We start from the raw sequence: 27,916 nt of genomic DNA, 5'->3' as shown, positions 1-27,916 counted from the left end.
AATAAGACTGCAAAGTTAACGCGGCAACAAGTTTTGAAAAGTCTAGAATGGCAGGCAGAGGACTCAGGAAGTTTTTAATGTTCTGTTTTCGTAATCTTTTCCGATTCGGAGGTCTTTTACTCGGTTACTTTACTCAGTTACTCAGTGTCGGACCTGAAAGGCCCACAGGGCCCTAGTTTTTGAAGAGGAGAAAAACGGAGCTTGAGGGGGGGAAGAGGAGGGGGGTGCTTAAGTGCTTAAGTGCTTAAGAGGGTCCTCTTTCTGATCATCTCTTTCCTGTGCATGGTGCAAGATCAGATCCTAGGGGCCTCAAAAAACTCGGGATTTTAAAGAGCGGAGGAACGTAGTGTCAAAATGCGTGTACGGAGCTATCCCTACAGTCTCACTTTACGGATCGGGAAACTGAAGCTAGGAGACAAGGCGGAGGTTTTGTGATTTCAACTCTAGCCTCAATCCTTTTTCCTAAATGTCACAGGCAGTCAGTGAGGGGAGTCGGTGGGGTACCTGGAGCCCATAACCAAGCATTTAGTGTCAGGCGCTGGCTCAGCTCTCTGAGTTTCCCAATAATTTCGGTTCTCCCTGTCTCGCCTGGGGCTGGGGGCGGTGGATTGTGATAGGGATTTCTCCTGGACATCCCCTGTTTGTCTTCGATTGGTTGGGAAGACATGGTGCAGACTCTGATTGGTCCCTTCTTGCAGGTCGGGAAGGTGGTGGCTAGTCTCATAAAGCAGCGAAGCTCTCAGACTCGCAGGGGCCCCAGGGAGGCAGTGCTCGCGACCCTTCCCTGCAGCAGGATTTCCTTCGTCGTCATGGCCGGGGGAGCTCTCCAGGCCTCCTGGCTTCTCCCGCTCGTCCTGGCCGCCTTCGTCCAGCCCATTCGGGGCCAGGAGAAGATGAAGGTAAGGAGAATCCTGCCACCCCGAGACTGGGAGAGGCAAAGGAGAGCACTTGCCCAGCTAGGTGCCCTCATACACCTTGCCTACCCCGATGGTCTCTGTCTCCCTCGTTATCTGGAGGCAGACAGGTGGGAAGGGTCGGTTAGCTCTCTACTTTTCTGTTTCACTGACGGTAACCTCTTCCCCATCCCCAGAACGACCGTGCGCAACTGATTGGTCTGTCTGTTCCTAGGTTATTTTGAAGGGAATGGTGTAATGAAGAGGTTATCCTTGTGGGACTGGTCCTTCCCCTTATTTCTTACCTCCCTCTTTCTTTCTTCCTCCTCATTTCTGCCCGGGAGCCCCCTCAGGACCCTCTGGACAACAACAGAGCCATGTCTACATGGCTAGGGAGCAAGCAAGAAGGACGTGGCATCTTCAGATTTGCCAATGATGAGGGTCTGAGGAGACTAGTCCACAAACAGCTAAGGCAGAAATTCTTAAGCTTTTTGTATCAATCTGGTGAAACCTATGGACCTTGAAGCATAAAATAAGTTTCATGGGATTAAAAGGAAGCCACTTATTTAACGACATAAAAGATTTTTTAAATGAAATTAACAGACCTCAGGTCAATAGTTCTAAGAACCATATAGTACTAATTAACCATAAGCAGAACCAGGAACCAACGGAGGTATTCTAGTATCCTGAACCCTGAGAATTGGAAGAGAATTGCTTCATCATTGATAAACATGAGGAAAATGCCAATTCAAAGTAAAAAGAGCTAATAAAGGAGTATATGGTGGGAAAACAAAACAAAACCTGGAATAATTGCCAAATAGAGTTGAGTTCTGGTCCTTTCTGTGATCTCAACCTTTCCAGCTTTGACACTCTTGCTTTAGCTCAAATAGAAAGATTTAGAGCTGCCAGGAGTCTTGGGAACCATCTGGCCAACTCCCTTCATTTTACAGGGAGGAAAACAGAAGCCCAGAAAGGTTGTGACTGGACCTCAAACCAAGTCAGACAAGGGTTTTGAATCCAAGTGATTTGTCTCTAAGTTGTTTTCCCCCATCCACCACTCTCTCTTCAGTTCATGAAATTTTGTGTCCTGTGTTCTAAAAGTCCTTCCCAGTTGTGGGTTCTATGTCTCTAAAGAGTACTGTCCCAAGTCTGGTTCTGGAAAAACTAGGGCCCTACCCATCTTTCTAGGCAACCCTACATCCCAGACTTGAGCAAAAAGAGTCAATAAGCATAAGGGAGAACTGCTTTTTTTTTTTTTTTAAGGAAGCTGCCGACCAAGAATGAGGGTGGCTCTTGGAGAAGGAACTCAGCAGGGCCTTGTATTTATCCACTTTTTTCCCAGATCTCTTTCCAGGCCCCAATCTTCTAGACAGGATCATTGCCTTTGAAAGCAATGAAATAATCTATGAGTAGGGGTAAAGACTTTCTCAGAAGAGAAAGCCGAGTATTATAGCATTTAGAGATAGGAATCGAGAGCCAAGGGGTTAGGAGTAGAGGGAAACACTTGGGAGTAGGATTGATCCTAGCTAATTTTAAGATTGATTAGAAACTTGAATTTGGGGGTGAAGTTGATGAAGCCAGATTTGGGGTGGGGACTATGAGGAAACTTGGCCTGTGAACAATCATGAGTAGAATCTTTGGTCTGTCTAAGACAAAAGTGGAACATGGTAGGAGATTAGAGAATGTCTTCTCAAAGCAGGAGATCAACTTGAGCCCTGAGTTCTCAGCTGGAGAGCATCCTACTTACACATAGGTATAATTAGTTCCATCACCTAGTGAGGGTGCCCTTTGATCAATTCACTAACCTGTGTTTCCTTTATCTCTAGAAACCTCCCAGTGTCTCTACCTATTTTTTTCCTCACTGGACCTAGTACATAAACTGGGTGGTAGTGGGTATGAAGTCACATTCTTCTTCCTCTCCTTCATCCCATTTTCCACAATTCATCAGATATCTGAGCCAGCACCTCCTTCCAAAGGTAGGATGGCAGATTATAGGAAGGAAAGGTATGTGGCTTGGATTTTTTTAGAGGATGAAAGCAGGCTAAGCTTAAAATGTGTAGCTTCCTCACAGTCTGAATACCTACTTCCTCCCTCAAAGGCTCTTGTCATTCATACTCTATTCCTTTAAACTCTGCTGCATCTTCATCTACTCAGCCTTCCTTTGGTCCAGTCCCTAGAGAAGAAGTGTGTTTCTTCTCTTTGACAAGGATAAAGCCTTTCTTCTTGTGCCCTCAATCCTATCTCTTCCATCTCCAATAAAAGTTTGCCCCTCTTTTGCAACTATTCCCTATTTGATAACTCCTTTTCTGCTTCCTAGAAATATGCCCAAGACCACCCACAAAATCATTTGACTGAATCGACCCCCTAATCTCACTCAGTATGAGTGAGTGATTTTTCTCTCCTAATTTTTAGTGTAAGTCATAGGAGTCTTCTCACTGAATAATCAACATCTTTATCCCCCTAGTCAGTCCTCAACCACTTAACTTTTTTCTCAATTGCTTATTCAATAGCTTCTTCTGATCCCCATTGTCCTTTGTTTTTGAAGCCACTGAAATGACTGATCACTCCTTCCTCTCCCTTGATTTCCATAAAACTATCTAATGCTGTTGTTCCTATCTTTCTGATCATCTCTTTTCAGTTTTCTTTGCTATCTCCTCTCCTCAAGCATGGATGTCTCCAAAGACCTGTCCTTGGCTCTATTCCTTTTCCCCTCCATGCTTTGCCCTTGGTGATCATGAGTTCAATAGTCATTTCTAAGATTACTTCCAAATGTCTGTATCCATCACAAATCTTTTTCAAGAGGCCTCCAATTGCCTACCATCTCCATCTTTATGAAACCAATGCTATCTGAAATTCGACAGTCAAAACAGAACTCTAGATTCCTCCTCAAACCTGCCTCATATTCAAAATTCCCTATTTCTAGTGAGATCAACATGCTTCCAGACAACCAAGCTCCAAATCTCAAAGTATTCTTCTTTCTCTTTCAAAGTTGTAAAGTGCAACCTACTCAACCTCTCTCCAATTCATTTTCTCTCCACTTAATGACCATCACCTTGGTTCAAGCCTTCATCATTTTTCATCTACATTATTATACTAGCCTCCTAATTGTTCTCATTGCCTCCAGTCTTTGGCTTCTCTAATATACTCTTTCCCCAAGACACAAGGAGGCAGCATGCTGGAGAAGAAAAGTCATTAGATTTGGAGTCTGAGGATCTGAGTTCAAAGCCAGCCATTATGTGACCTCAGGCAAGTCATTATCACTCTGGCCTTAGTCCCTCATCTGTAAAATGAGAGGATATGACTAGATGATCTTAAAGGGTCTCCAAACAGCTCTACTAATAGTACTCCCTTCACAACCCCCAAATCTTTGGTGATTTCCCATTGCCTTAGGATAAAATACAAAATACTCAACCTAGTATTTAAGGTACTCTGGGTCCAGTTTAACTTTCCAATCTTATTTCATATTACTTCCCTCATATACTTTATAGCCTAGCCAAGCAGGACTACTAGCTCTTCCTTGAGATCAGCATTCCATTTCTTGTCTCTGTATTCATACAACTCACCATTTACCATGCTTGGCATCTATTTCTGCCTCATTTCTGCCTTTCAGTATCATCCCTATTTTTGAGGCTCAACTCCATGAAGAGGTATTTTGTCCAATGACCACCCCCTAGATCAATGATGGGCAACCTATTGATCTTGGTGTGTCAAAATTCACCAAAAAACTGAGCATAACTCGGGTGGTCTGTCACTTTGAGAAAAAAAATAACTCCCTATGTGGCCCTTTACTTCTCTGTATAGGGCCTCATGCAGCTTTGGGTCATTGAAAATGCCTATGCGTGTCAGCTCTGATACGCAGGTCATAGGTTTGCCATCGGGGGCCTAGATGTAGACTCTAAACAATCACTGTAGTGCAAATATCAATAATATGGAAATAGGTCTTGATCAGTGACACATGTAAAACCCAGTGGAATGGCATGTTGGCCACAGGAGAGGGGTTGGAGGAGGGGAGAGAAAGAACATGAATCATGTAATCATGGAAAAATTTTAATTAATCAATTAAATAAAATTAAAAAAAAAAACCATCCCCTAATACACCAGGTTGTGAGAGATCTTCCTCTACCAAGTATGTCACACTTCGCATTCTATGTATAGTATTTTATCCTCCCAGGAAAATTGAGAGCCACCCGTTTTGTTTTTGTCTTTTTGTTCCTGGCATCTAATACAGTATCTCACACATAAGTACTTAATGTTTGTTGAATTTAACTGAATCCAAACTGTGGCACAGGTCACAAGTTTAGCCCTGATTCCAATTCACCATTTTGCAAATGCAAGCCATTGGTCTGGTTAGGGACAACAGTACACAGCCCATCTCAATTGCAGGAGGCATAGTTCAAAGGGTTCATGGTTCTCAAAGCCTCATTATGTGAAATGATGAATGCTTGATCATCTCTGCAGTTGCTTATCAACTGGAGAAAAATACAGAGCTTTCTTAGCCTGGTGTCTGAAGGCAGTTTAACCCTGACCATGAGGAGCCTTGGAGAAGCCTTACAGATCATCCAGGCTTATCATTCGAATTAGTTTTCATCTCTCATTTGAGCAATTTCTTTTGGACAGTAATGAGTAGGGCTCAGAAAGGGAAAGCAATTTGCCCAAAGTCCATTCTAAATCAGATAATCGAACCCAATACCTGCTATTTTACTTAGCTATATGAGCTCAGCCATTTAATTTCTGAGCTTCAGTTTACTCATCTGTAAAAAGTAAAGGGATTAGACTAGATGATCTCTATTCTTTTCAAACCCTGAGATTCTTTCTCCTGACCATTTTGATTAGGTATGCCCTTTCTCACCACACCACTGCTCAAAACTAGGTCCTTCAGCCCCTAAAATAAAGGTTAGACTATAAGTCAGAAAAACTTGCTCCTAGTCCCTGCTCTACACTCAATCTGTGTACGAGAGGAGACACAAACACAAAAACAGAGATTGACAGAGAGACAAGAGAAGACACAGAAACAGAGAGATGTTGGGCAAGTCACTTTTCCATCTCTGGGCCTGTTTTCTCAACTATAAAATTAAAGCTCTGGATGATGTCTGCTAAGTACACTATGACTTTGAGTAAAATGTGGTATTTGTATATGATATGTATTGACTTTCTTACCTCTTCTTCTAAGAGATCAGGGTCATGTTTGGGATTAAGCCAGTGAAAGGGCTCCTAGTTAAGAGGTAACACTATGGAGCACCTTGTTGGCTGATTTGGAGAGTTAAAACCAGTTTGCATAAGAACTCTTGGCTAAGGATATGTAGAAAGCATTCAGGTATGGAACTGACTTCCCAGGCCAAGAAGAGGCTCTGGTAAAGCTGAGACACATGGTTGGGACCGAATCTATAGACCCAGGAGACACACTGCTTCAGAAGGAAGTCAATCAACAAAAAAAGAGAAAAATGTCATCCAAAGCTCATGCCCGTTCCAATCACCCTGTGCCCAAAAGATCCAACATCCCCACCTTGGTTCAAGATGTACTCCCTTCACCCAAGCAATGAAAACAGTCCAGTTCAATAAATGTGTATTAAATGTGATAAAATAAAGTCCCTTCTCTTGGGGACTTTACTATCTAGCAACAGGAAAGATGACACTGATCCAGGCTTGGGTCTATACATCTGGTTCCACTCACATTCCCCAGCTGCACAAGGTGACTTAAAAGTTGAGTCCAATCCACATCTGAACCATGAATGTTCCTGATGAACACAATCTTGGCTTGTTTGACCTTCAGAAAGAAGCACTCAACACTGCAGTCTTTTTTTCTGTGATAACTCTGATCAGTCCTTATACCCTCCTGCACTTGGCCTCTCTGGAATCTTGCACAATCATGCCAATTCTTCTTATCCATGATACTTGATGATCATGGTCATGTGTCCTCCTACATTTTCACTCATTCAGGATAAGCATTCTAGTTCTTTCAGTCTATCACCATTTACCCCCTTTTCCATCACCCTCCAAACACCCCCAAATTTGATATGCCAAGACCAAGCATGCCCAGAGGACTCTTACTAGGCTTGAGGGACTAAGGACCTGTACAAAGGGACTTTGGGTGAACATTTTCCTGGTAGGATATGAACAGTGATTCACAAAAGTGGGTGAGGTCTTAACCATGTCAGGAGCAAGTCGGTAGGAGCCAGAAGGGAACTAGCTTTGAGTAGGAGTTGGGAGTTAGGTGAGGCCAGGGAGAGGCTCCTCCCGGGACAGACTCCCCAGGATCTTTAACTCAACAAGTCTGTGTATGTTTCTTTTATTTTATCCTCTATTCCCTTAGTCAGTAGTAAAGTCCTTTAGAAAACTCCACCCTGTTCCTCAGGTGACTAAGTGGAAGGAAGGGGACATCTATATTTGGGCCACAAGAATCTAGGCCAAATGGAACTTCCTGGAGGCTGGGCATGGGCTTGGTAGCAAGAGATAAAAAAAAAAAAGGTACCCTTCTCCAGTAGATCTGTGGGGCGCCAAAAACTGTGAAGCAAGATTTTATGCCTTGATGAAGTTTCATCTAAATATTATCAAAATCAAGCTATTAAAAACATATCTCCATTTTCCTTTTGATTCAGACGGACTGCTACCCAGGGATTACGAGTACCATCTATGATTATGGGGCCCTAACCATTGATGGCGATGAATACATCCCTTTCAAGCAATATGCAGGAAAATACATCCTCTTCGTCAATGTTGCCACCTACTGAGGTCTGACGGCCCAGTACCTTGGTAAGCCTTGTTCCCAACTCCCTTGGGAGTTGCAGGCAGGGACAGTTTACCAGCTAGGAAAATTCCAATTACAGGAATCTGAAGGGATGTGGGTTGGAGGTAGGAGCCATTTATTCTGCTATATCCCAATTCTACTTTCAGGAAGAATAGTGTATCTGAGGGTAAGGAGTCTTCCAGAAGATTCCTAGAAACTTCAAAAAAAAAAAAAACCCAGCCTAATAGGAACCCTCCCTCTCTTTGGAGAATTAAATGAAGAACTAGAAGGGAGAACATAGTATATCATATCTGGAAGCTATTTTAGAAGACAAAATGTTCAAAAAGGCCATATAGTGATATGGTCCAACTACCTCATTTTGCAGATAAGGAAACTGGGACCCAGAATCTGCAACTTTAGTTGCATAGGTAGTTAAATACCAGTCAGGATTTTGAAGACTCCCAAACTGCAGCTTCTTCCATTCTTAGGCCATTTCTCTAGCATAAACACATATTCACAGCCCTGGGGTGCCCCCCCCCCAAAAGATATGGTCATTTCAAAAGCCCAATTTGCCAGTGTATGGCTCAGAACAATGGCTGAACCAAAGGGTGGTTCTCAGGTCTGAGGCCAGCCCCTTTACCACTCCCATCCCCCCAGTAAGTTTATACCAGGAAAAACCCTGAACTTTCTGCCCTTCTGACACTTTCATATGGGTCATCTCTGTGATTCTGGGTTCTATAAGGGACCTTCCTCCCCATTTGACAGTCAATGAAAACTGGGACTCAGACTTGAAGTACTTACCCAAATTACCCAGTTAATGGAAGAGCCAAAACTACAGCATGGGTCTTCTACCTATATGGTAAATAAAGCCCCTTCTTTCCCCCTCCACTTTTTTTTTTGTCAGAACTGAATGCACTACAAGAAGATATGAAGTCCTCAGGTCTTGTTATCCTGGGCTTCCCTTGCAACCAATTTGGAAAACAAGAACCAGGCCAAAATTCAGAAATCCTCCCTGCCCTCAAGTGAGTTGGGCCGGGTGGGAGGTGGTTTCTAGGGGTCCCCGAGTTGACAAATTCAGCAATGCGCAAGGCTTCCCTTATGATGGGAAGCCAGAATGAGAGAGGGGGGGGAAGGACAGCCTCAGGTGGCATGGTGAACACTAGTTAGGGATCCTTGCAAGAAGACAAAATAGAGAACTGTGAATGAAGAAAAGGCGAGTGCCTAACACCTGGGTGTAATGGAAAGGGCACTAGCTTTAGAGCCAAAAGAAATAGGTTTATATCCTAGTTTTGTTACTTGTGGGAACTCAGGTAAATTGTTCCACTTACCTGGTCTCGGTTCCTTTTGTAAAATTAGTAACTTTTTTCAGTTCTAAGTATGCAGTGCTATTAAAATACATTTCAACTCTAGAGTCCTTAAGTCTGAGCTCTGTGAATTTAGACCTAGAAAAAAGAACCTTCTGAGTGGTGTTTTAACTACTACATCACAAGCAGAACACAGATGATATATAGGGAGCTGTTACAAAGAAACCTCTCCCACCCATTTGCAACCCTGGGTTGTGCTTTCCTTGTGCTCTTCCCCATGCTCCCCATGGCCAGAGCCCTGCTTTGCCATCCTTGCTTACTTCTGCTTCAAACCTATCTGGCCACATTCTTGTTCTCTACAGGTATGTGCGCCCAGGTGGGGGCTTTGTGCCCAATTTCCAGCTCTTTGAGAAAGGGGATGTGAATGGAGAAAAAGAACAGAAGTTTTATACATTTCTGAAGGTGAGTGACTGGAGCAGCAGCTTAACTGCTCTGGGAAGAACAGTTTGGGGTTTGAAGCAGATTTCCCTTCTTCCTTGGGTATCCTGTTCCTCACTGAAGAGGCTGTTCCTCACTAACAATGGTCAAGGGGTAATCCTGTTGGGAGTGGTAAGAAGGGAATAAAGTTGAAGGACAGATGTCTCCATGGAAGTGTGGGGAGTAGGTAGGGTGGCATTCTAGAAATGGGGCTTAAGATTCAGGAATACTCGGGGGGGGGGGGGGGGGAAGCTGGGTAACTCAGTGGATTGAAAGCCAGGCCTAGAGACAGGAGGTCCTGGGTTCAAATCTGACCTCAGACACTTCTCAGCTGTGTGACCCTGGGCAAGTCACTTGACCCCTATTGCCTAGCCCTTACCGCTCTTCTGTCTTAGAACCACGGTATTGGTTCTAAGGCAGAAGGTAAGGGTTTAAAAAAAAAAAGTTCAGGAATACTCTCCAACACACACACACACTCTTCTCTCTCTCTTTCTCTCTCTCTCACACAATCATTCACTCTTCTTTCTTATTCTGCCCTTATCTCTGAAAGTGGGCTGCTTATTGATGGAATTTCCCAAGAGATGAGGCCCAGTGCTGGAAGGAGAATTGTGAGTTGAATGAGATCCAAAGAACCACTGTTTAGCCTAAGCATCCAGGGTCAGTTCAGGGTTGGAGGCCTCCCCCTACAGTGCATCTTGCAAAGGGTGGGCCAAGAATCCCTTTTCTGTCCCTGTCTTTGGTCCTTTCACACTTAAGAGACTGGGCCTGGAACTGTGGTTTCATTGGTATGGAGAGCTATCGGGTAAGGAGACTCCCCCCACATTGTGGGACACAATCCTAGCAAACTTGTCTAGGAAAACTGGGAGGTGGAGGGCCCGCCCAGGATCAGCCCACCAGTGTCAGAGGCAGGATTTGAACAGAAGTTTGTCCTGACTCCAAAGCCAGTTCTCTATCTGCTCCCCCACATTGCCCCTCACTAACACTTTGCTTCACAAACCATCAGGACTCCTCCTCACCAGGCCAAGTAGCTATGACTTTCCCTAGACTGGTGGGAGGATTCCTGTGTTAACTGTTATTTTTGGAGTACCCTGAAGGCCTTATTAATATCAGTGCTAGAAAGGACTTTAGTCTAACTTTATCATCTTACAGATTGGGAAACTGAGGTCCAAGCCAGATGATTCCTAGTGTCCTTTCCATTTTGAATGCTATAAAAAGGTTCCAAGTTTTCAAGGTTCTCAAAGAGCCAACAGGATAATAATATGGCAATAGTAACTTGCCCAATGCTACAGTGTAAGGCAAGACCATAATACTTTACCTGGTGTTTTGAAAACTGAACAAGATTTGGGGGTAGGGAAATGTCTAATTCCCACACATGTAATACTCATTATTCCTATGCTTCCATGCTCCATGTAGAATTCCTGCCCTCCCCCTTCTGAACTCATGGGCACACCCAGCCGCCTCTTCTGGGAACCCATGAGGGTCCATGACATCCGCTGGAATTTTGAGAAGTTCCTGGTGGGCCCAGATGGTATCCCCATCATGCGTTGGTACCACCGAGCCACAGTCAGCACAGTCAAGGCGGACATCTTAGAGTATCTGCGGAAACACAGCAGCCTAGATGCATCTGCTCAAGAATGGCAGAAGTAGCTGCTTTCCTCAGGGAGTAGACCAGGGACACTGTTCAGGGAAGGGATTGCCCCTGCCCACAGCCACTCCCAGACCATACTATCTGCCTGAGACCCTGCTCCACAAAATGCTGCTATTTAGAGAATGTGTGTGGGTGCATGGGCAGGTAGGTATCAGAATGCCTATGCACATGGATGTATTTTCAGGAGTTGTGTGCCTAGGTGTGTTGGTGCAGACACCCACTTCTTATCGACACTTCTATATCCCAAGTCCTTGCTCTAATAAATATTCAACACATTGTTCTGAAATTAATGTTTTCCCATCCCAACCCACAGAGGAAAATTAGCTTTTAAATCAGGCTACTGAACATCTCAGATCTTGTCCCCAGGAGTACTGTGGTCCTGGAGTTTCCCATGATTTCCCAATGGACCCCTTTGCCCTACTTCATCTGAAGAAAAAGCTCCTGAAAGCCCAGGGGCCCACAGAAAATAAACAAGGCCTCTATTCCCCTCAGCTCAGAACAAATGAGTGCCTTCTTTCCCTTCCCTGAACAGCCCTTTTCAATCCCATCTGCCCCAACCCTATAGAGTTCCCACTGGTGAGTAGCCTAAAGGGCTCTGCCAGGGCAAAGACTGGCGTGAAAAAAGGAAGGAAGTGTCCTGAACATAAGGGATGGCATCTCTATGATGGTGGGATCCAAAGCCTCTTCAGGGCGGGTTCCATCAGAGCCTGCAAAAGGTGTCAGGACCCTTAGTGCATTCAGGTCATGGCACCTAAGCAGGGATGCTGCCCCCTATAGGGGGACACTCACCCTCTCCTATCACTTCAGCCCCTCCTACATTAGTCATACCCACTGATGACAAATAAAGACCTTTCTGCAACACCTGAGACTTCTATGTTTCTTCGGTTTTAAGAATTTTGGGGGGGGGGGAATAAATTAGAAGCTACCAGCTTTATACTATGCTGGGTCCATCAAAACATAGAATATCCCACTAGTCCAACCACCTCATTTGAAAGCAAACTGAAAACCTCAAAGGAGGTTAAGGTTTGGCTTTGTCTTACGTCACACAGCAGGGCTGGAAAATTCACTGGACAACTTTTTATTAAGGACCTACTATGTACAAAGTCCTGTGGAGGAGAAAATAAATGGGACAAACAATAGTCCCTGACCTCCTCCGGAAGCGATCAGTGGGAGATTGGCCAATGGGTGCAAGGGGAGTGCTTAGCTAGCCCTTCAGCCCCAAAGCGCCAAACAAGTGGTACATCTTGACTCTGAAAGAAGAAAATCCTAACAATGTACTGCCCTGGTGAGAAACCAAGGGCTTTTTTCATTTTCACATGTGCTGACTTCCAGAGTCTGAGACCCTGAGGTGTGTTGCTTGCTTAAGTCCACAGTATTCATCTGGAAAAGTGAGACTTCCTAAGGAAGGGAAAGCTGCCAGAGGGCATGGCTATGGGAGAGGGGTGGGTCTCAAGGAACAGACAATGGGACCACGGCTGGCTCCACAAAACCCCTTTTGGATCTTCCCAAAGGTGAAGGGAATGGGAAAGCCCATCCCCAGGCTCATCCTTGGAAAGTAAGGAGAAATAGAGATGGAATCTGGCAAAAAGAGCCAAGTGACAAAAGTGGCCAGGCAAGGGAGTGACTTAGCAAGTCGAAGAGCATAGAGGCCTCCATGAAGTAAGAAAAAGGACATGAAGAAAAACCGGGTAAAAACTTCAGCTTTGTTTTCTGTCTTAGAATCATCATAACAGCTGGCCTGAGCCACCCAATCACTCTTCAGTTCATGTCATCACTGTGTTCTCTTTTTCCTTGCTCTCCTCCTAGAGCCATATTCCCAAGTCTATTTTCAAACTTTGGGAACAAATGAGGGAAAGACCAGGGTGATCACAAGCCAAGAACCCAAACACTCTTGCCACACAATTTGAGGCACAGGAAACCCTACAAAGTATCTAGCCAGTATGGCTGGAGGAAAAAACTGGGAGAAAAGTTAAGGTTCAAAAATGGGGCTAGTCTTAACCAGAAACATTAACATCTTGTCAACTTTTCTCCTAAAACAATACAGTTCTCTCTACAGCATCTTTTTCTGAAGTGGATGCTAGGAAGTGACTTTTAGAGTCTGAAAATAAAAATTTATACCCTGACCAACACATACTACAATGGAAGTATTTCCAAGAGAAGATATGACTATTCAGGAAGGAGGATCAGAGAAGGGAAAAAAACAGTCAACAGCTCCTGACTGTGTTACCTGGAAGATTCTGACCAATTGTGGAGTGTCAAAGCCATGTGGCTCCTCTCTCCTTTTCTCTGAGATCTAGATCCCAGTTCCTCTCTTATCCAATCTTTCCTTTGCCTAGATGGGAAACAAAAGTCTTCCAGAGGCACTCCTGCTGGAAAACAAAGAGCTCATAGCAAGCAGAAAACCCAGTTATCTGTGAAGGGTCCAAGTTGGAGGTGAGGTGAAGACACAGACACAAGGCCCAGACCCCACCCCTGTGCTCCTACAGCCCCATCCATCCATTTTTTTTTTTCAATAGCAGCTCTGGTCATACGGTTAGATTGGCCTCTAGTTCTTTGGTAATCCATGATCAGTCGGTTCTGAAAGATGAAGGTAGCCAGGTTACAGAGGAATGGTTACAATGGGTCCCTCATTCCTTCCTAAGCCCCATCATCTGCACTGCTAAAAATCCTGGTCTTTCAAGCCACAGTGACAAAGAGGGCCCCCTTATCCCACCACTTCATCACTTGGGAACCCAATATTGCTCGTTGGGGGCTTGTGCCCACTGTTTGGGCAGGATTTGTATCTATGAAGAAAAGGAAGAAATGAAGGAGCACCTCTGAGGTTCATTTCTTCTTAACTGCCTTCTACCTATTCCTGTGGATGCCAGTCACCCAAAGCATTTGTCTCCTACAAGCTGAGCCACTGATTTGAAAGGCTTTTCAGTTCTCTTGGTCAATATCTACAACTTAGCCAGACACCACTTAAATGAATCTACTAGACAATAAATTATGAGAACAGGGGCTGTGTCTTAGTCTATACTTTCTATCTCCCTAGCTCTATGCTCTACATAGTGTTTGAAAAATGATTGTGGAATGGTCTCAAATTAAATGTTGACACTGACAAGCAGAGAAGTCTTACCAGGATCTGAAGGCTGGACCAAGGCAGCATCAACCTGGGAGCTCTGGTTCCTCATCACACCACATGGGGAGCGCCAAGCATATTCTGGCTGAAATAGTATTCATGCTTATCATTCAAACACTAACTAACCCACCAACATTCTAATCAGAAAATATGCATTGACAGCCTACTAAATTTGCCCCAGCAATGTCCAAGTTTGTGGGGAATACAAAAGAAATGTGAAACTTGGTATCTAACTTTAAGGAACTCATGATCAGGCTGTGGAGATAGGACACATATACATATATGAAATAATCTGGAAATAATAAGAGCATGAAGAGATCAGGAAGGTATACAGCCAACATTTACAGAAGAGGTGGATCTTTAGCTGCACATTAAAAGGTAGGCTAGAATTGAATAAATAGAAAGGAAGAAGAAGGGTACTCCGGGTAAGGGGAACAAGATGTGGATGGGACTGAGCCCTACATTATCAAGTACAATTGGGAGCCAGGGTTATAATGGAAGATGTTTCTCTTAGAGCAATGAAAGATAAGATCAGATGGGTAAGGACTGATTGTGGAAGAGCTGGAAAGACAGGCAGGATTTTAACTTGATGAAGTAGACAACAGGAAACCATTACTAATAATAATTAACATTTGGACAATGCTTAGAGGTTTACAAAATGCTTTAATATCACAACCCTGTGAAGTAGGCACTGCAAAGATTATCCTCAATTGAAAGATGATGAAACCAAGCCTAGAGAAGCAAAGTGATTTGTCAAATATCACCTGGTCAACTGATTTCACTGCTTAGACTCCAACTCTGGGTCTCCTGATGCCAAGACCAGTGTTCTTTGTGGTATAACATGCAGCCATTAGGGTATGTAGGAAATAAAACTGAGTTTAAGGAATATTGATCGGACAGTCAGGTACAGGCTAGATTGGAGGGGAAAAGCCCAGGAACAGGCAAGAGAAAACCTTAGAGGTTGCTGCTATAAACCAGCCTTGAGGTCACAGCAGAAAGGGTTCAGCTAGGAAAATAAATGGATACAAGAAATCAAAAATTTCTAGCCACAGACCAGAGTCAAAGGCAGGGCTCTCCTCCTATATGGTGCTCAGCTCTGGGGCCAATGATTATGACACTGAGAAGATCCACATTTTCATTGCATTGACCCTGCTCTAAAATTCATAGGATTATAGATTTAGAAACAGAAGGGACCTTGGAGGTCTAATTTCCCTAGGCTGAGTTTAAGTATACTAACTCTGTAGGTGTAGGTTGAGGAGACGGGGACACAAAGAAAAAAATCTGAGGGGAGAAGTGGACTAGCTGAATGCCAAGGGAAGCAACTTACCAGATGAAAGAGGCGAGAGTTGGGGATTGGAGGTGGATGTTCTGTGGCCATTGGGGGTGGTGGATATCGGATTTCTGACCAGTCATCAAAACCATGGTGGTGCAGGAGTGGGGTTACTGGTTGGCATGCAAAGGGATAGGCCCCACAGATATGCTCTGGGAGAGGGTCCATGTGGTATCTCTCTCCTGAGGCCTACAAAGAAGGGCAAAACACAGATTCAAGCATCAGATAACCCAGGTCACCTTAATCTATCCAGGGGCACCTAAGCTTTTAGAATCACAAGAAAGAACTGAAACTTAGGGAATATATTTTTTATTGACATCATTAATGTAACAAAGTTAAAGGAGATCTTAGTGACCTTCTTCAAGGTCACAGTCAGTGGCAGAAGATGGACTGAAACCTGACTTCTTGCTGAGATCAGCATTCTATCCACTCTATTATGTTGCCCATATCCCAAAGCAAAAATATTTGCAATCAAAACAGGAAAACAAAAACAAAAACCTGCTGGGCTTTAGGTACCTGAACGTTCATCTATCAGAGGTTCCATACCTTCATCTTACGTTTCTGTTGCCTGAGTGCTTCCCTGGCTTTCTCCTCCTCCTTGAAAGCCTTTAGCTAAAAGAAATATAGACAACCCAGTTAGGAAACAAAAGCATCAATGAACCAATGGTTACCCAGTGCAGCACAAAAAAAAAAAAAATCCATCTGGCACATTTCTACATAGGTTCTTCACTTGAGACCTGAGAGAACTGGTCAAAGTCAAGGCACAGAGACAGAGAGACTACGTGTTTGCCAGACCTATAGTTAGAAGAATAAATTCTGAACATCTTGGGAAGGCGTAAGGTCATAAAACAGTGCCCAGGATTCAGATGCTCATACCATTAGAATAAAAAGGCATCTCAGAGAATCCAGGATCTTTGAGCTGGAGATATTTTCATAGTCCATTTAGTTCAATCCTCCCTGATTTTACAAAAGAGGAAAATGAAGTTCAGAAAAGGGGAAATGTCTTGGTCAAGGTCACACAGCAACTAATGGCAGAGCCAAGAACCCAGGTCTCCCATTTCTCATACCAGATTTTCTTCTACTAACCTGGGTCTACCCTTTCATATATCATTTCTGCTTCCAAAGCCTAAGATATTCCCAGACATGAAAAATATAGGGCAGGGGAGAGAATATTAGCCTAGGAATCAGAGTCAAGGAATTCTAATTTCCCTTAATCCCTACCTAATTTCATGATGATAGGTAAGTCCTATCACTTCTCTGGCCCCAGGTATCCTCCTTGTTAAAAGAGAAGATTAAATCAGATAAACTCTAAGGGCCTTTCCAATTCTAAGACTCTAGAGCAAGAAGAATTAAGTGTTAATTATACCAACTACCCCATGACTCTGTTGAAATCTAGTCTTTCTGCCCAGCTCCCACAGCTTGTTACTGAGCTCATCAGTGGTGATTGATTTCCAATTTCTCTCTGACCATATCATAATCACTGCCTGTTACATGTGATATGCAGTGTGTTATTAATACATCAGTGAGTATTGGTTCAATCTCATATGAGTCTCATTCTGTTGCATAGACACAGTCTCAGAAAGAAGACTGTGAAGCTGATTTAACTATAACTTTGTCCAAGTGCTAGACACATGAGCCCAATCACAGGTCCTAGCACACCATCACTATTTTCACCATGTGCCAGTAATAAAATAATTTTTTTCACTCAGACCTGTGATTTCATTATCAAAAGTAGCCCCATTAAGGAAATTTCCTTTTCTTCTACTAATGTATATCAGCAATTATTCTGCAACTTAGTCTAGGGTTAATTTACTGAATAGTTATTTAACTGAGAAATTAACCAGACCCACATAGTCTATATATATCAGAGGAAAGGCCAGAACCCAGGTCTTTTTCTACCTTCTACCTAAATATTCTACCTCCTACTTTGTATTTCATTTTAGAAAGTGTAGCATGATTCCCTGAGGGCTGCCCTGAGCATGCTATTCTACCACTCCATACTCTTCCTTCTGTTTCACTGTAATGTTTCCCACTCTCACCTGGGCATTAGACAGGGTAACCTGGGCCTGGAGCTTCTCCAACTGCTTCTTCAGCTCTTCCTTTTCCTCATTCATTCGTTCACGATCACTCCGTTCTCTCTGAAAGTCCTCTTCAAAGATCTTTACCTGTTGGGCATAGAAAGGAGAGGCCCAGACATAAGTGAGGGCCTCAGGCCTTTGAAAGACTTTGGGGTACCAGACCTTAGTGTCTGCAATTTCACACATGATAAACAAAGAAAACTGATGAGGAGCATAGTTAAAGGTGCAGGCCTAGAATACAGAAGGCTATTAGGATGCCAAAGGCCCCATGACACATTTGGCAAATTGTTGCTAACACTCATTTTTTAATACCAGGATACACGCACTATAACCCACATCTCCCACCTCTCCCTTTCCCACAACTTCCCTTCCCATTCCCCTCCTTACTTGTTGTTTTAATAATTCATTCTGGGTCAGCAGTTCTTGTTTCTGCAGGAGCCCTCCGGGGCCTTCAGGACTTCCAAATGCAGTGGGTGGAGAAGCCTGAATGTTCAAGGCTTCCTCCAAGGCCTTACAATCAAAGAGAGTCAAGTTATGATGGTTTGTAGAGGCCTGTCATGGCTAGATCCCTTTTAGAGACTACTAGTCAGACCATCTTTGAAATGTTATCCATAAAAAGGGTAAAGCTCCATTTCCTCCAAGCAACTCAAGGGACTCTAACTCAAGCTCCCTCTTCTTTTTATTTTTTTCTCCTCAATTATATGAAAAAACCAATTTTTAACCTTTGTTTTTTCTTTCAAGTTTGAGCCAAATTCTCACCACCTTCCCTCCTTCCCTTTTCTCCCCTCCTCCCTGAGAAGGCAAGTAATTTGATATATATTTTACACGTACAATACCATAAGACATCTTTCCATATTAGTCCTTTGGTGAAAGAGAACATTCATACAAGCAGAAGAAGAGTGAAGAAATAAAGTAAAAAGGTAGCATGTGTCAGTCTGCATTCAGACTCTTATCAGTTCTTTTTCTAGAAGGGGATGGCATTTTTCATCATGAGCCCCTGAGGATTTTCTTGGATTGCTGTACTGCTAGGGATAATTAAGTCATTCACAAATGTTCATCATACAACATTGCTGTTACTGTGTATATTGCTCTCCTGGTTCTGCTCACTTCACTTTGCATCAGTTCATGTATGTCTTTCCTTCCAGGTTTTTCTTAAACCATACTTTTCATCATTTCTTATTACAATTCTATTATAATCATATACCACAACTTGTTCAGTCATTCCCCAACTATTGAACATTCCCTGTTTCCAATTCTTTGCCACCACAAAAAAGAACTGTTATAAATATTTTTGTACAGATTCTCTTTCCTTTTAAAAGACCTAGTAGTGATATTGCTGGATCAAAGGGTGTGCCTAGTTTTAAAGCCTTTTGGGTGTATAAACTCTCTCTTATGACAAGGTAGAAAGACAATATGGTAAAGGCCTGGGAGCTAATGTAAAAACATGCAGAAGGCAGTATGTGATCCTGACTGTGGCCTCCATGGTACTTGAATTCTTTCTGAAGCATTAGCTTAGTTTCCATTTAGTGCATTCTGAGTTCCAGGGAGTTTTCCCCAATTGTTCCAAGTTATTAATTCTCTTTCCAATTAAAAAAATAACTCTCTACTTTCTGTTAGTATCATTTCTAAGACAGAAGAGTGACAAGGGCTGGACAACTGGGGTTAAGTGACTTGCCCAGGGTCACACAACTAAGGAAGTATCTGAGGCCAGATTTGAACTCAGGCTCTCCTGACTCCAGGCCTGGTGCCCTATCCCTTGTGCTACCTTGCTGCCCCTCTTTCCAATTGTTTCTTCCTTAGTTCTCATAGCTTTTCCTCTTGTTTCCTCCAGCATTCTCACTTGGCTTTTAAAATTTTTTTTATAATTCTTTTTAAAACTCTTGATTTTTCTCTTCCAATAAGTTTAGACTTGTACCAAAACTGAGTTTATATTTGAAACTTTGCTTTGAGATGTTTTGGAGTCATCTTCGTCCTGTGGGTTTGAATCTTGTGCATGCTTGTCACCATAATAGTTCTTTTGGGTGGGGTTCTTCCCCCACCTTTTTTTCCCCTTATTCTTCTAGCCTACTTCCTGCCTTCAGATTTTATATTAGGTCTATGCTCTATGTACAAACATCTCAGCTGATGTTTTGTACTTTTAGGTTCTTCTGCTATTTTCTTGGAGTACTGAATGTTGAGTGATTTCAGGATCTCAAGGACTCAGACTGAATGCTTCCAGACTTTCAGTACTCTCAAAGTAGTCCAGGACAAAATTTGATCACTTTCCCCCAGACCAGTGATGGGCAAACTATGGCCTATGGGCCAGATGCAACCCCCTGAAATGTTCTATCCGGTCACAAGACATTATTCCTAATCTGACAAATACAATGAGTAGGATACAATACAATGAAACTTCAAAAGAGTTGCCTTAGAAACAGACTGACAGATGAGCATTTCCTTTCCTTTGGCCCCCTCTTTGAAAAGTTTGCCCATCGCTGCCCTAGACTGACCTAGGTTTGGGTCTATGTGACACTTTTGTTGTCTTGCCCCTCTTTGAAAGTTCCAGTAGATTTCTGCTGGACTTAAGTCACTATCAGCTATCTAGAAAGGCCTGTAGGTTTGGTCTGGAATTCTTGCATTCCTGCTTTAGTTATTCTTCTATTGGCTTCAAACTGGGCAAGAGGCTAGAACTAAAACCTGTTCTGCTCCTGTTGTCAGAATCACTGCATGCTTTGAACTTGTTCCTAGCTCAGTACACAACCCCTGCACCTATGGAGCTCTTTACTTAAAATGCTACCCCTAGGCACAAGTCTCTTCCTCAATCTGCCCTGGATCTGAGGCCAGGAGATAAACAGAAGATGAAGCAGCCAATTGGCAGCCGTTACTGCACCCTACCCAAGTGCAGAATCCTCTATGCTGGACCTAGGACCATTTTTTTCCTCTGATGCAGAACCTTTCTTGATACTGGAATGTTCTATGTACTATGTTCCTGGTCTCCCCATCTATAAACCTCTCTGCCTCTTTATGACAATCTGGGCTGGAAGGAAGATTCACTGTTTTTTCTTTGGATTTCCTGATGAAGACATAGTCTGGTACATTTTCTAGATCTTTATGGAAGAAGTATGGGGAATAGCTCAGCTGTCCTTCTATCCTGTCTCTCTCCCTTAATCCCCTTCTTCTTAGTTTCCCTTCTTTCCAGATTCTGTTACTGCAACTACCTAGTGAGCATTTCTATCTTGTTATTCCAACAGCAATTCAAACTCCACATGTCCCAAATAAGACTAATGTCTCCTAAACCTGCCCTTTGATTAACTTCATATTTCAGCAGCACCCCTACCTCTCTAGTCATCCAGTCTTGAAACCTCCAAGTCATCTTTTGATTTTTTTATTCCCTTACCACTCATATCCAATCAGACACCAAGTCCTGTCAAGTCTACCTCCACAACATCTCTCCATTTACATGGGCCCACTTCAGGCCATCATCACTTCTCACTTCTCCATACTGTTACCAAACTTATCAGGTCTGATCAGATCTGACTATGTCACTTCCTTCCTCAAAATATTGAATAACTCTGTATAGCCTCTAAGGAAAAATATAAATTCTTCAGCCTGGCACTTAAGAGCCACCCATGGAATATAATCAGAATAAGCTAGATAAGAGGTAGAGAAGGGCAGCAGTGACTGCTAGGACAATGATTGCACTCGCGTTGTTTTCTGTCTGTGGACAAATATTTGTATTTCTGGCTCTGATCCCTGATGTGAACTGATGTGAACAGTTCAAACATTAGAAGGAACTGGAAAGGAGATTAGTGAGGAAAAGCAGAGATTTTGTCATCAACAAAAAAAGCCAAATGCAGAGTAGGAAAGAAAGAGGAGTGGCCACAATCCCGCAGGCACCAAACAAGGGACAGGGGATAAAGGAAGCAGTCACTAACTGCCAAGATGCTTACCTTGTTCAGACGCTGGATCTCTTTCTCCTGGTATTCTCGCTGTCGAGTAAGGGGAGCCAGCTGATCCTGGAGATACTTAGCCCTCTGTCTCAGATCCTTTCCTTCTGCTGTTAATCTTTCTTTATCAGCCTGGGGCAGAAAGCAGGTAGAAGCTTAAGCAAAAAACCATTCCTTGCCTTCAACCTCATCCCCATCCCATCCAAACAGGATTTCTTCACCTTTTTTGTTATCATGGACCCCTTTGTCAGTCTGTTGAAATCTATGGATTCCACCTCATGATATTTTAAGTGTATAAAACAAAATATGTAGGATTACAAAGGAAATCAACTGTATTGAAAGTACAGTTAAATTTTTTTTAAGTTGACAAGTCTCCCCAGATTCAAAAACCTGCTTTAATAAAAGGAACAAATGGATATCCGCCTTCATTTGTAGGATTCTGGAATGTTAAATCTGGAAAAGGCCTAAAAACACAAAGCATACAATTTTGAAACCAGAAGGGCCTTTAGACTATATACCAGTTGGAAAGGGTCTTGGATCATAGGAAATAGAATGTCATAAAGAGAAGGAACCTTGAAGATTATCTAGTTCAACTCCTCCATTTTTATCAAGGAAAATTGGCTCAGAGGGAGGAAGAGACTTACTTAGTATCTCAAAGCAACCTCCATTTAATTCTCAAGTTTTATTTCTTTCCTGTATGAATTTGTTCTTAATAACAAAGGCCAAAACAGTTAAAAATATCAAAGAAAGCTGACGGACTATCTTGCTAGGAACAGCCATCCAAACAAAATGGGTGAACACTGGAAAAGGAGGGGGAAAAAAAGGTCAATTTGTGTCAGACAAGTTAAGAATACCCATCTGGCTCTTCCTTCTCCGCAAGGAGACAGAATATGGTACATCTCTCAAATTCTCTATTTAGCCAAAAAGAACCATTATTACTTCCTCCTAAATACTTTTCATAATTCCCACCTTTGGGGAATCCCTGGAACCATATAATTGGAAAGCAGGTTCAACCTCCAAAGGAGGAGAGCCACAGGTATACAGAATCTATTCTATCTAGACATGGGTATATTCGTAATTAGTATGTCAATCATTTGTCAATAAAATTGTTCCAACTGTTGAAATTCAAGAGTAGCTCAGCATGAGATATGAAAATGTTCTAGGTGTTTCCAAGAGAGTCTCCTAGGAAAGCAGAGGGTTAGTGGAGTGGTAGGATAACTTGAGAAGTTGAGATCTTCAGTAGTTACAAGGGCATTCTATTGGGTGATGAATAATAAAACCCACTTATTTCTGACTTAAAAGTGAATATCCTTACTGCAGACAAGAAACTTGTTCAAAATCTAATGGTGGTAGAATGGCAAAGGAGGAAGCAATATGAAATATTTCATCTCCATTGTAATCATTTTGTTGTAGAATATGGCATCCACAAAGTAACTGATTCACTAAAATTTGAAAAAAAAAAAAAGTTTTTTTCAATCAGCAGAAAATCCTTCCTTTCCTTCCCAGCACAATCTATTCCCCAATTCAGAAAAACAACAAAAAGAAAACCCAATAAAAATTTGTACTCAAGCCAAAAAAAAAAAAAAAAAAAAGAATAGCTCAGGCATCACAGTATGGCTTAGCTGAACTTTCAACTTGTTTTCCCTATCTCACCTCCTGAATTTGGGACAAAATGTAAATAATTCAGAGTCTCAATCCTCTGAAAGAAGAATGAATTATCTATTAGAAAGGCTCTAAGGCTAGAACCCTGGACACAGAAAAGAAGCAGAAAACAAGTTTGGATAAAAACAAGAATAAGAAAGAATTTCTTGATTCTAAGAATGATTAAGTACTAGTCATTTCCAGCTCTCAAATTCCATGCCTCTAAATAGAAAAGGTTATTATAGAATCAACTACTATTTGCTGTAGATGAAAAGGGATTGAACCAGTTTATCCTTTAATATCCCATCTAGTCTTCTATGTCCTGGAAGTCCCATTCAAGGGGAAGATTAAGTACTGAAGTTTCCCAGACTCTATTTCTATTCTGGGATATTCTCCAACTCCACCTTGATAGAGTCCACCAGGTCTCAAGGGGAATGCTTGATTGAAAAGGGAAGTTGCCAGGGCTGATGGGACAATGCTTGCCTCCTCCATTTCAATCTTGGACTTGGCCAGGAGCAGCTTTCTGTCAAAGTCCCTCTGCTTCTGCTCTCGGTCAGACTCCAACTCACTCACTTGCTTCTGGGAATCGGCCAATTTCTGTCGTAGTTCTGTGATCTGTGTAAAGGAAGGATAAAGGACAATGAGGGAAGGGTCCCAGGCTTAGGTCAGGGTTCTCCCATCTCTGGCCAATAATCTTAGCCCCAATGAATCTAAAACCCCTCAACCTCAAATACAGGAATTTCTGACCCTTTGAGAAAAGGAGTGGCAAGACGGAGAGTAAAGCTGTCAGGGATCCTGCAGTGAAAGAGGAATTTCCTTTCCTCTTCTCAAATCAATTAATTAACTAATACACATGTCCATAATCCTAGAAGGCTTATAAAAAGCTTTCTGAACAAAAATGATGGAATTAATGCAAGGATTATTATCCTTATTTTATAAATGAGGAAACTGACACCCAGGAAGCTAAAGTAAGTGACCATAATCACATAACTAATGGATATAAGTCAAGATCTGAATACAGGTCCCTTGCATCTGAGACTAGCGGTACTTCCACAATACCATATTTCACTGATCCAAACAAAGTCCATAACGGTAGGTGAGAAGCCTCTATTACCTTCTGTTCATACTGCTGCTTCATGGAACGAAAATGCTGGTCCCACTGCTTGTTCACTTCCAGAAGCTATGGGAAGAAGCTAGAGTTAATAGGGCCCTGGAGACCAATTCTTTGCAAATCCTGAAACAAGCAACCTTCACATAATCTTGGCAGAGAGGGAAGACATAGGTCATGGTTCAATTGAGTGTAACTCAACTTCTCTATTTCCACTTTCTAATCTACATAGTTAGGCTTGTGTTAGGCATACAGGGCTATAAGAGGAGAAAACACAGTCCCTGCCCTTCAGGTGGCTATAGAATTGTTGAGAAGATAAAGCTAGTACAGAGGAAATAATGGTTAGGAAAGGTGATGATCAGTGTGGGCAGGAAGAGCAGATAAGACTTGAACTGAGTCTTGAGGATGGATAGGGATTGGGACAGGTGGTAAGGAGGAGAAAGCATTCTAGGAAAGACTCAGGGTCAGCCAAGCCCTGGAGGCAGGAATGGTCTATACAGGGAAGAGGCAAGAGACCTGCCTCTTCCTCTTGCAGGAACAGAGAGTTCCCTTGTCCAGTGTTTAGTACATTCAGCAATCTAATAAATGGATAGTGAATACAAGAATGTGGGCTTCGGGGGACTGATCCATGTAAAAAAGGAAAACTGAAATTTAAGCACTATAAATTTCAAATGAAGGAGCTAAGTGGTCTGTAATCTTTTTTTATAAATACTCTTTCCACAACTCATCATTTGTAGTTATCATCATGTGGCAATGCCTTAATCTTTGGCCACCAATATTAAATGTTGAAATTTGCTTTAAGATATGATGACATGGCTCTAAGTATTCATAAATTTGATATAAGAAGCCTTTCCAGGATGCCTCTCTTTCAAAGAAATTTCTTCTGGCCAAGGAGAAGAGTAGTTAAAGACCTATTCATTCTAGAGCCAAAGTCCTGAGAGGATTCCAGGTCTGAGGACATCAAAAGAGAATGTGGAAGGGGGCAGCTGGGTAGCTCAGTGGATTGAGAATCAGGCCTAGAGACGGGAGGTCCTAGGTTCAAATCTGGCCTCAGACACTTCCCAGCTGTGTGACCCTGGGCAAGTCACTTGACCCCCATTGCCCACCCTTACCACTGTTCCATCCAGGAACCAACACAAAGAAGTTAAGGGTTTAAAAAAAAAAAAAAAAAAAAAAAAGGAGAGAGAGAATGTGGTGGGCAGTTTCCATAGCATCAGAGATTTCCCCGACCAAATAGAGTCAAAATTCTAGATGGAGGTTTTGGTGGGGCCTGCCTTGGTGTGAGACTGCACTCTACATCCATTCCAGTGGAAGATATTTCATGCTGGCTTTCTAAGTTGTTTGGGCTGAAAAATTATTTCACTTCATCTTTTTGTGAGTTATGCTACTCCAGAATTCCTTTTGAGGCATTATATCAGTTTTTAGAAGGTAATTTGGTAGAGTTCAGGTGGATCTGTATACTTTCTCCATAATTTTGGCTCTGTCCCTACAGAGGGATTTTTTTTTTTTAATTCAGAATCTTCCTGTCTCTGGGCCTGGCTCTCAATCCACTGAGCTACCCAGCTGCCCCCCTACAGAGGGATTTTGGAAGGGAAATTAAGTTTCTCTTTTTGCCCTACTCTAGACTGGTTACCTCACTCCGCTGCTGCTCAAGGATCTTCACTTTCTTCTCAGTAGCTCCCATTGTTCCTGCCTCAGGAATATTACCTGGGCTCATAGCAGCCTAAAGAAAAATAGAAAATAGTGTTTTATTAGGGTTGAGAGCATATTCTTTAATGACCTCATCTTCCCAGCTAGGATGCTTCCATTTTTGCTATCTCTCTTCTAGAAACCCCTATGCTACCATTTCCTCTCCTTGCATCCTCCAGTTCCTAATATCTTTTTCTCCTCCTCTCAAATGCATACAGCAACCTCTTCCTTAAAGAAAACAAGAGGCCCATGCAAAGGAAGACAAACTGTACAACACAAAAGAACACTGCAGAAGGAGTCAAAGGAGTCCTGGCTCTGCCACAAATGTGCTATGTGATTTCAGATATGTCAGTTTTCCTCTCTGCACTTCAATTTTCTCTTCTGTCAAATAAAAAGTCGGAAATAGATGGTTTGGCTCACAGGCCCCCTACAGTCATGAAGCTTGAAGCTCTAAGACCTGTGCTTGACTGTCAGTGTTTGTCAGATTTCACTTCTGCACTAGACCTATAGTTTAAGATCATTCATCTCCCTCTTCCCAGCAAGTTTTAGAGAGTTCATTAGGCTTTGGTCTCCCTTCCTAGCTGAGGATTGTGTCCTATTGCATGAAGGCAAGAGTGGGGGAGGTGTGGGATGCAGCTGACCTGGAGTCTTGTCCACAACTCCCCTTCCTTCAGAAAAACTAAGGACAAGGGGGCAGCTAAGTGGCTCAGTGGATTGAGATCCAGGCCCTGAGACGGGAGATTCTGAATTCAAATCTGGCCTCAGACATTTCCTAGCTATGTGACCCTGGGCAAGTCACTTAACCCTCACAGCCTAGCCCTTATCATTCTTTTGCCTTAGAATCAATATACAGTATAGATTCTAAGATGGAAGGTAAGGGTTTAAAAAAAAAAAAAAGGAAAGGAAAGCTAAGAGTAATGCATTCCTCTCACATTCTTTCATTATTAAATCTGTAGTACACCTGGAAGGGACAGAATGGGTGAGGAGAGAACCTATGTTCCCTGATGAAAACTGGCCAGAAACCAGATTCAATTGAATTCAATTCACCATTTATCAGGTACCTTTTGTGCAAGGTACCAGGTTAGAGACTGTGACCACCAAGCCAAAAGATACTGTCCCTGTGCACAGGATCTGGAGCTTTAGGTCTTTTGGCTTCAAGCCCAGCAGTCTTCTTATTAAGTCACAGACTACTTGGTCAATGCTGACAAGCAGCAGGGCAGGGGAATAGAAGAGGTAATGAAAGGGACAAAGGTGAGACTGCACCAGATAAAGAAAGGGTTTTGAAAAATGTTCCCTTGGGCATGGAATGTCACATGTGCTGACAGAAACAGTTGGCATTCACTGGTCTTACGGAACTTAAAAATGCTGCTCCAAGGAGGAGCTCGACAGAGGTAGGCTGAGGGTATATATTCTGAAATGATGTAAAAGAAAAGGGCATTCAGAATTTTTTTTTAAATGAAGGTTTGAGAGGGCAAATTCTTAGCCTACAAAGCAAATCTGTAGCAAATGAGACCAAGAGTGAAATGGAAGAATGGAAATTGGTGGAGGGAATAAGAAACAAGAGACTTATGTTCAAATCCATGCTCTGCTATAAACTTGCTTTCTAACCTAGGACCCTGCCCTCTTAAACCCTCAGTTTTCTCATCTGAAAAAGAAGGGACCGAAACTCCACAACTTGTCAACTCTAAATTCCTACGTTTAGTGCCTAAGACAAGCAGGGCTTGGATAAACCTGATGAGAACATAACCAGAGTACTACAATTTAATCAGTGTAGCCACATGAGTTCAGTATGTACAAACAGTAATCAGGACTGAGGGAGGTGTTATTTCCACTGCATCTGCCGTGGTCATTTTCCATCTGAAGTAACAGCTCTAGTTTTCCACCACAACAAAGGAAGGGGTCCAAAGTAGAGTGACCAGAAGGGTATGGGACCTCAAAGCCATGTCATAAAAGATCTACTGAAGGGACAGGACATAT

At 42.7% G+C, this 27,916-nt stretch overlaps 2 protein-coding genes across 2 annotated transcripts in view; one reads left to right on the top strand and one right to left on the bottom strand.

Annotated features, from left to right (window-relative positions):
* The first annotated feature begins 339 nt into the window (after positions 1 to 339).
* On the top strand, positions 340 to 11,907 carry GPX3 (glutathione peroxidase 3). The gene is made up of 6 exons (XM_044664490.1): positions 340 to 426; positions 699 to 899; positions 7,490 to 7,643; positions 8,522 to 8,639; positions 9,284 to 9,383; positions 10,812 to 11,907. The coding sequence occupies exons 1-6, from the start codon at positions 355 to 357 to the stop codon at positions 11,043 to 11,045; spliced, it is 879 nt and encodes a 292-aa protein (XP_044520425.1). The 5' UTR covers positions 340 to 354; the 3' UTR covers positions 11,046 to 11,907.
* Positions 11,908 to 12,194: 287 nt separating this feature from the next.
* The window catches only part of TNIP1 (TNFAIP3 interacting protein 1), a 56,129-nt gene continuing 40,407 nt past the window's right edge, over positions 12,195 to 27,916 (bottom strand). The window contains exons 9-18 of the mRNA XM_044664489.1: positions 25,884 to 25,973; positions 24,257 to 24,322; positions 23,626 to 23,757; positions 21,505 to 21,633; positions 17,963 to 18,085; positions 17,537 to 17,662; positions 16,044 to 16,109; positions 15,495 to 15,686; positions 14,165 to 14,252; positions 12,195 to 13,623 (exon numbers count right to left, since the gene is read on the bottom strand). Coding sequence (XP_044520424.1) covers positions 13,592 to 13,623; positions 14,165 to 14,252; positions 15,495 to 15,686; positions 16,044 to 16,109; positions 17,537 to 17,662; positions 17,963 to 18,085; positions 21,505 to 21,633; positions 23,626 to 23,757; positions 24,257 to 24,322; positions 25,884 to 25,973 — 1,044 coding nt within the window. The 3' untranslated portion in view covers positions 12,195 to 13,591. The remainder of the gene's footprint in view (positions 13,624 to 14,164; positions 14,253 to 15,494; positions 15,687 to 16,043; positions 16,110 to 17,536; positions 17,663 to 17,962; positions 18,086 to 21,504; positions 21,634 to 23,625; positions 23,758 to 24,256; positions 24,323 to 25,883; positions 25,974 to 27,916) is intronic.

Source organism: Gracilinanus agilis, chromosome 2 (genome assembly GCF_016433145.1).
Source record: "Gracilinanus agilis isolate LMUSP501 chromosome 2, AgileGrace, whole genome shotgun sequence".
In the NCBI taxonomy this organism is placed as follows: domain Eukaryota; kingdom Metazoa; phylum Chordata; class Mammalia; order Didelphimorphia; family Didelphidae; genus Gracilinanus; species Gracilinanus agilis.
This window is presented reverse-complemented; position numbering and strand designations above follow the sequence as displayed.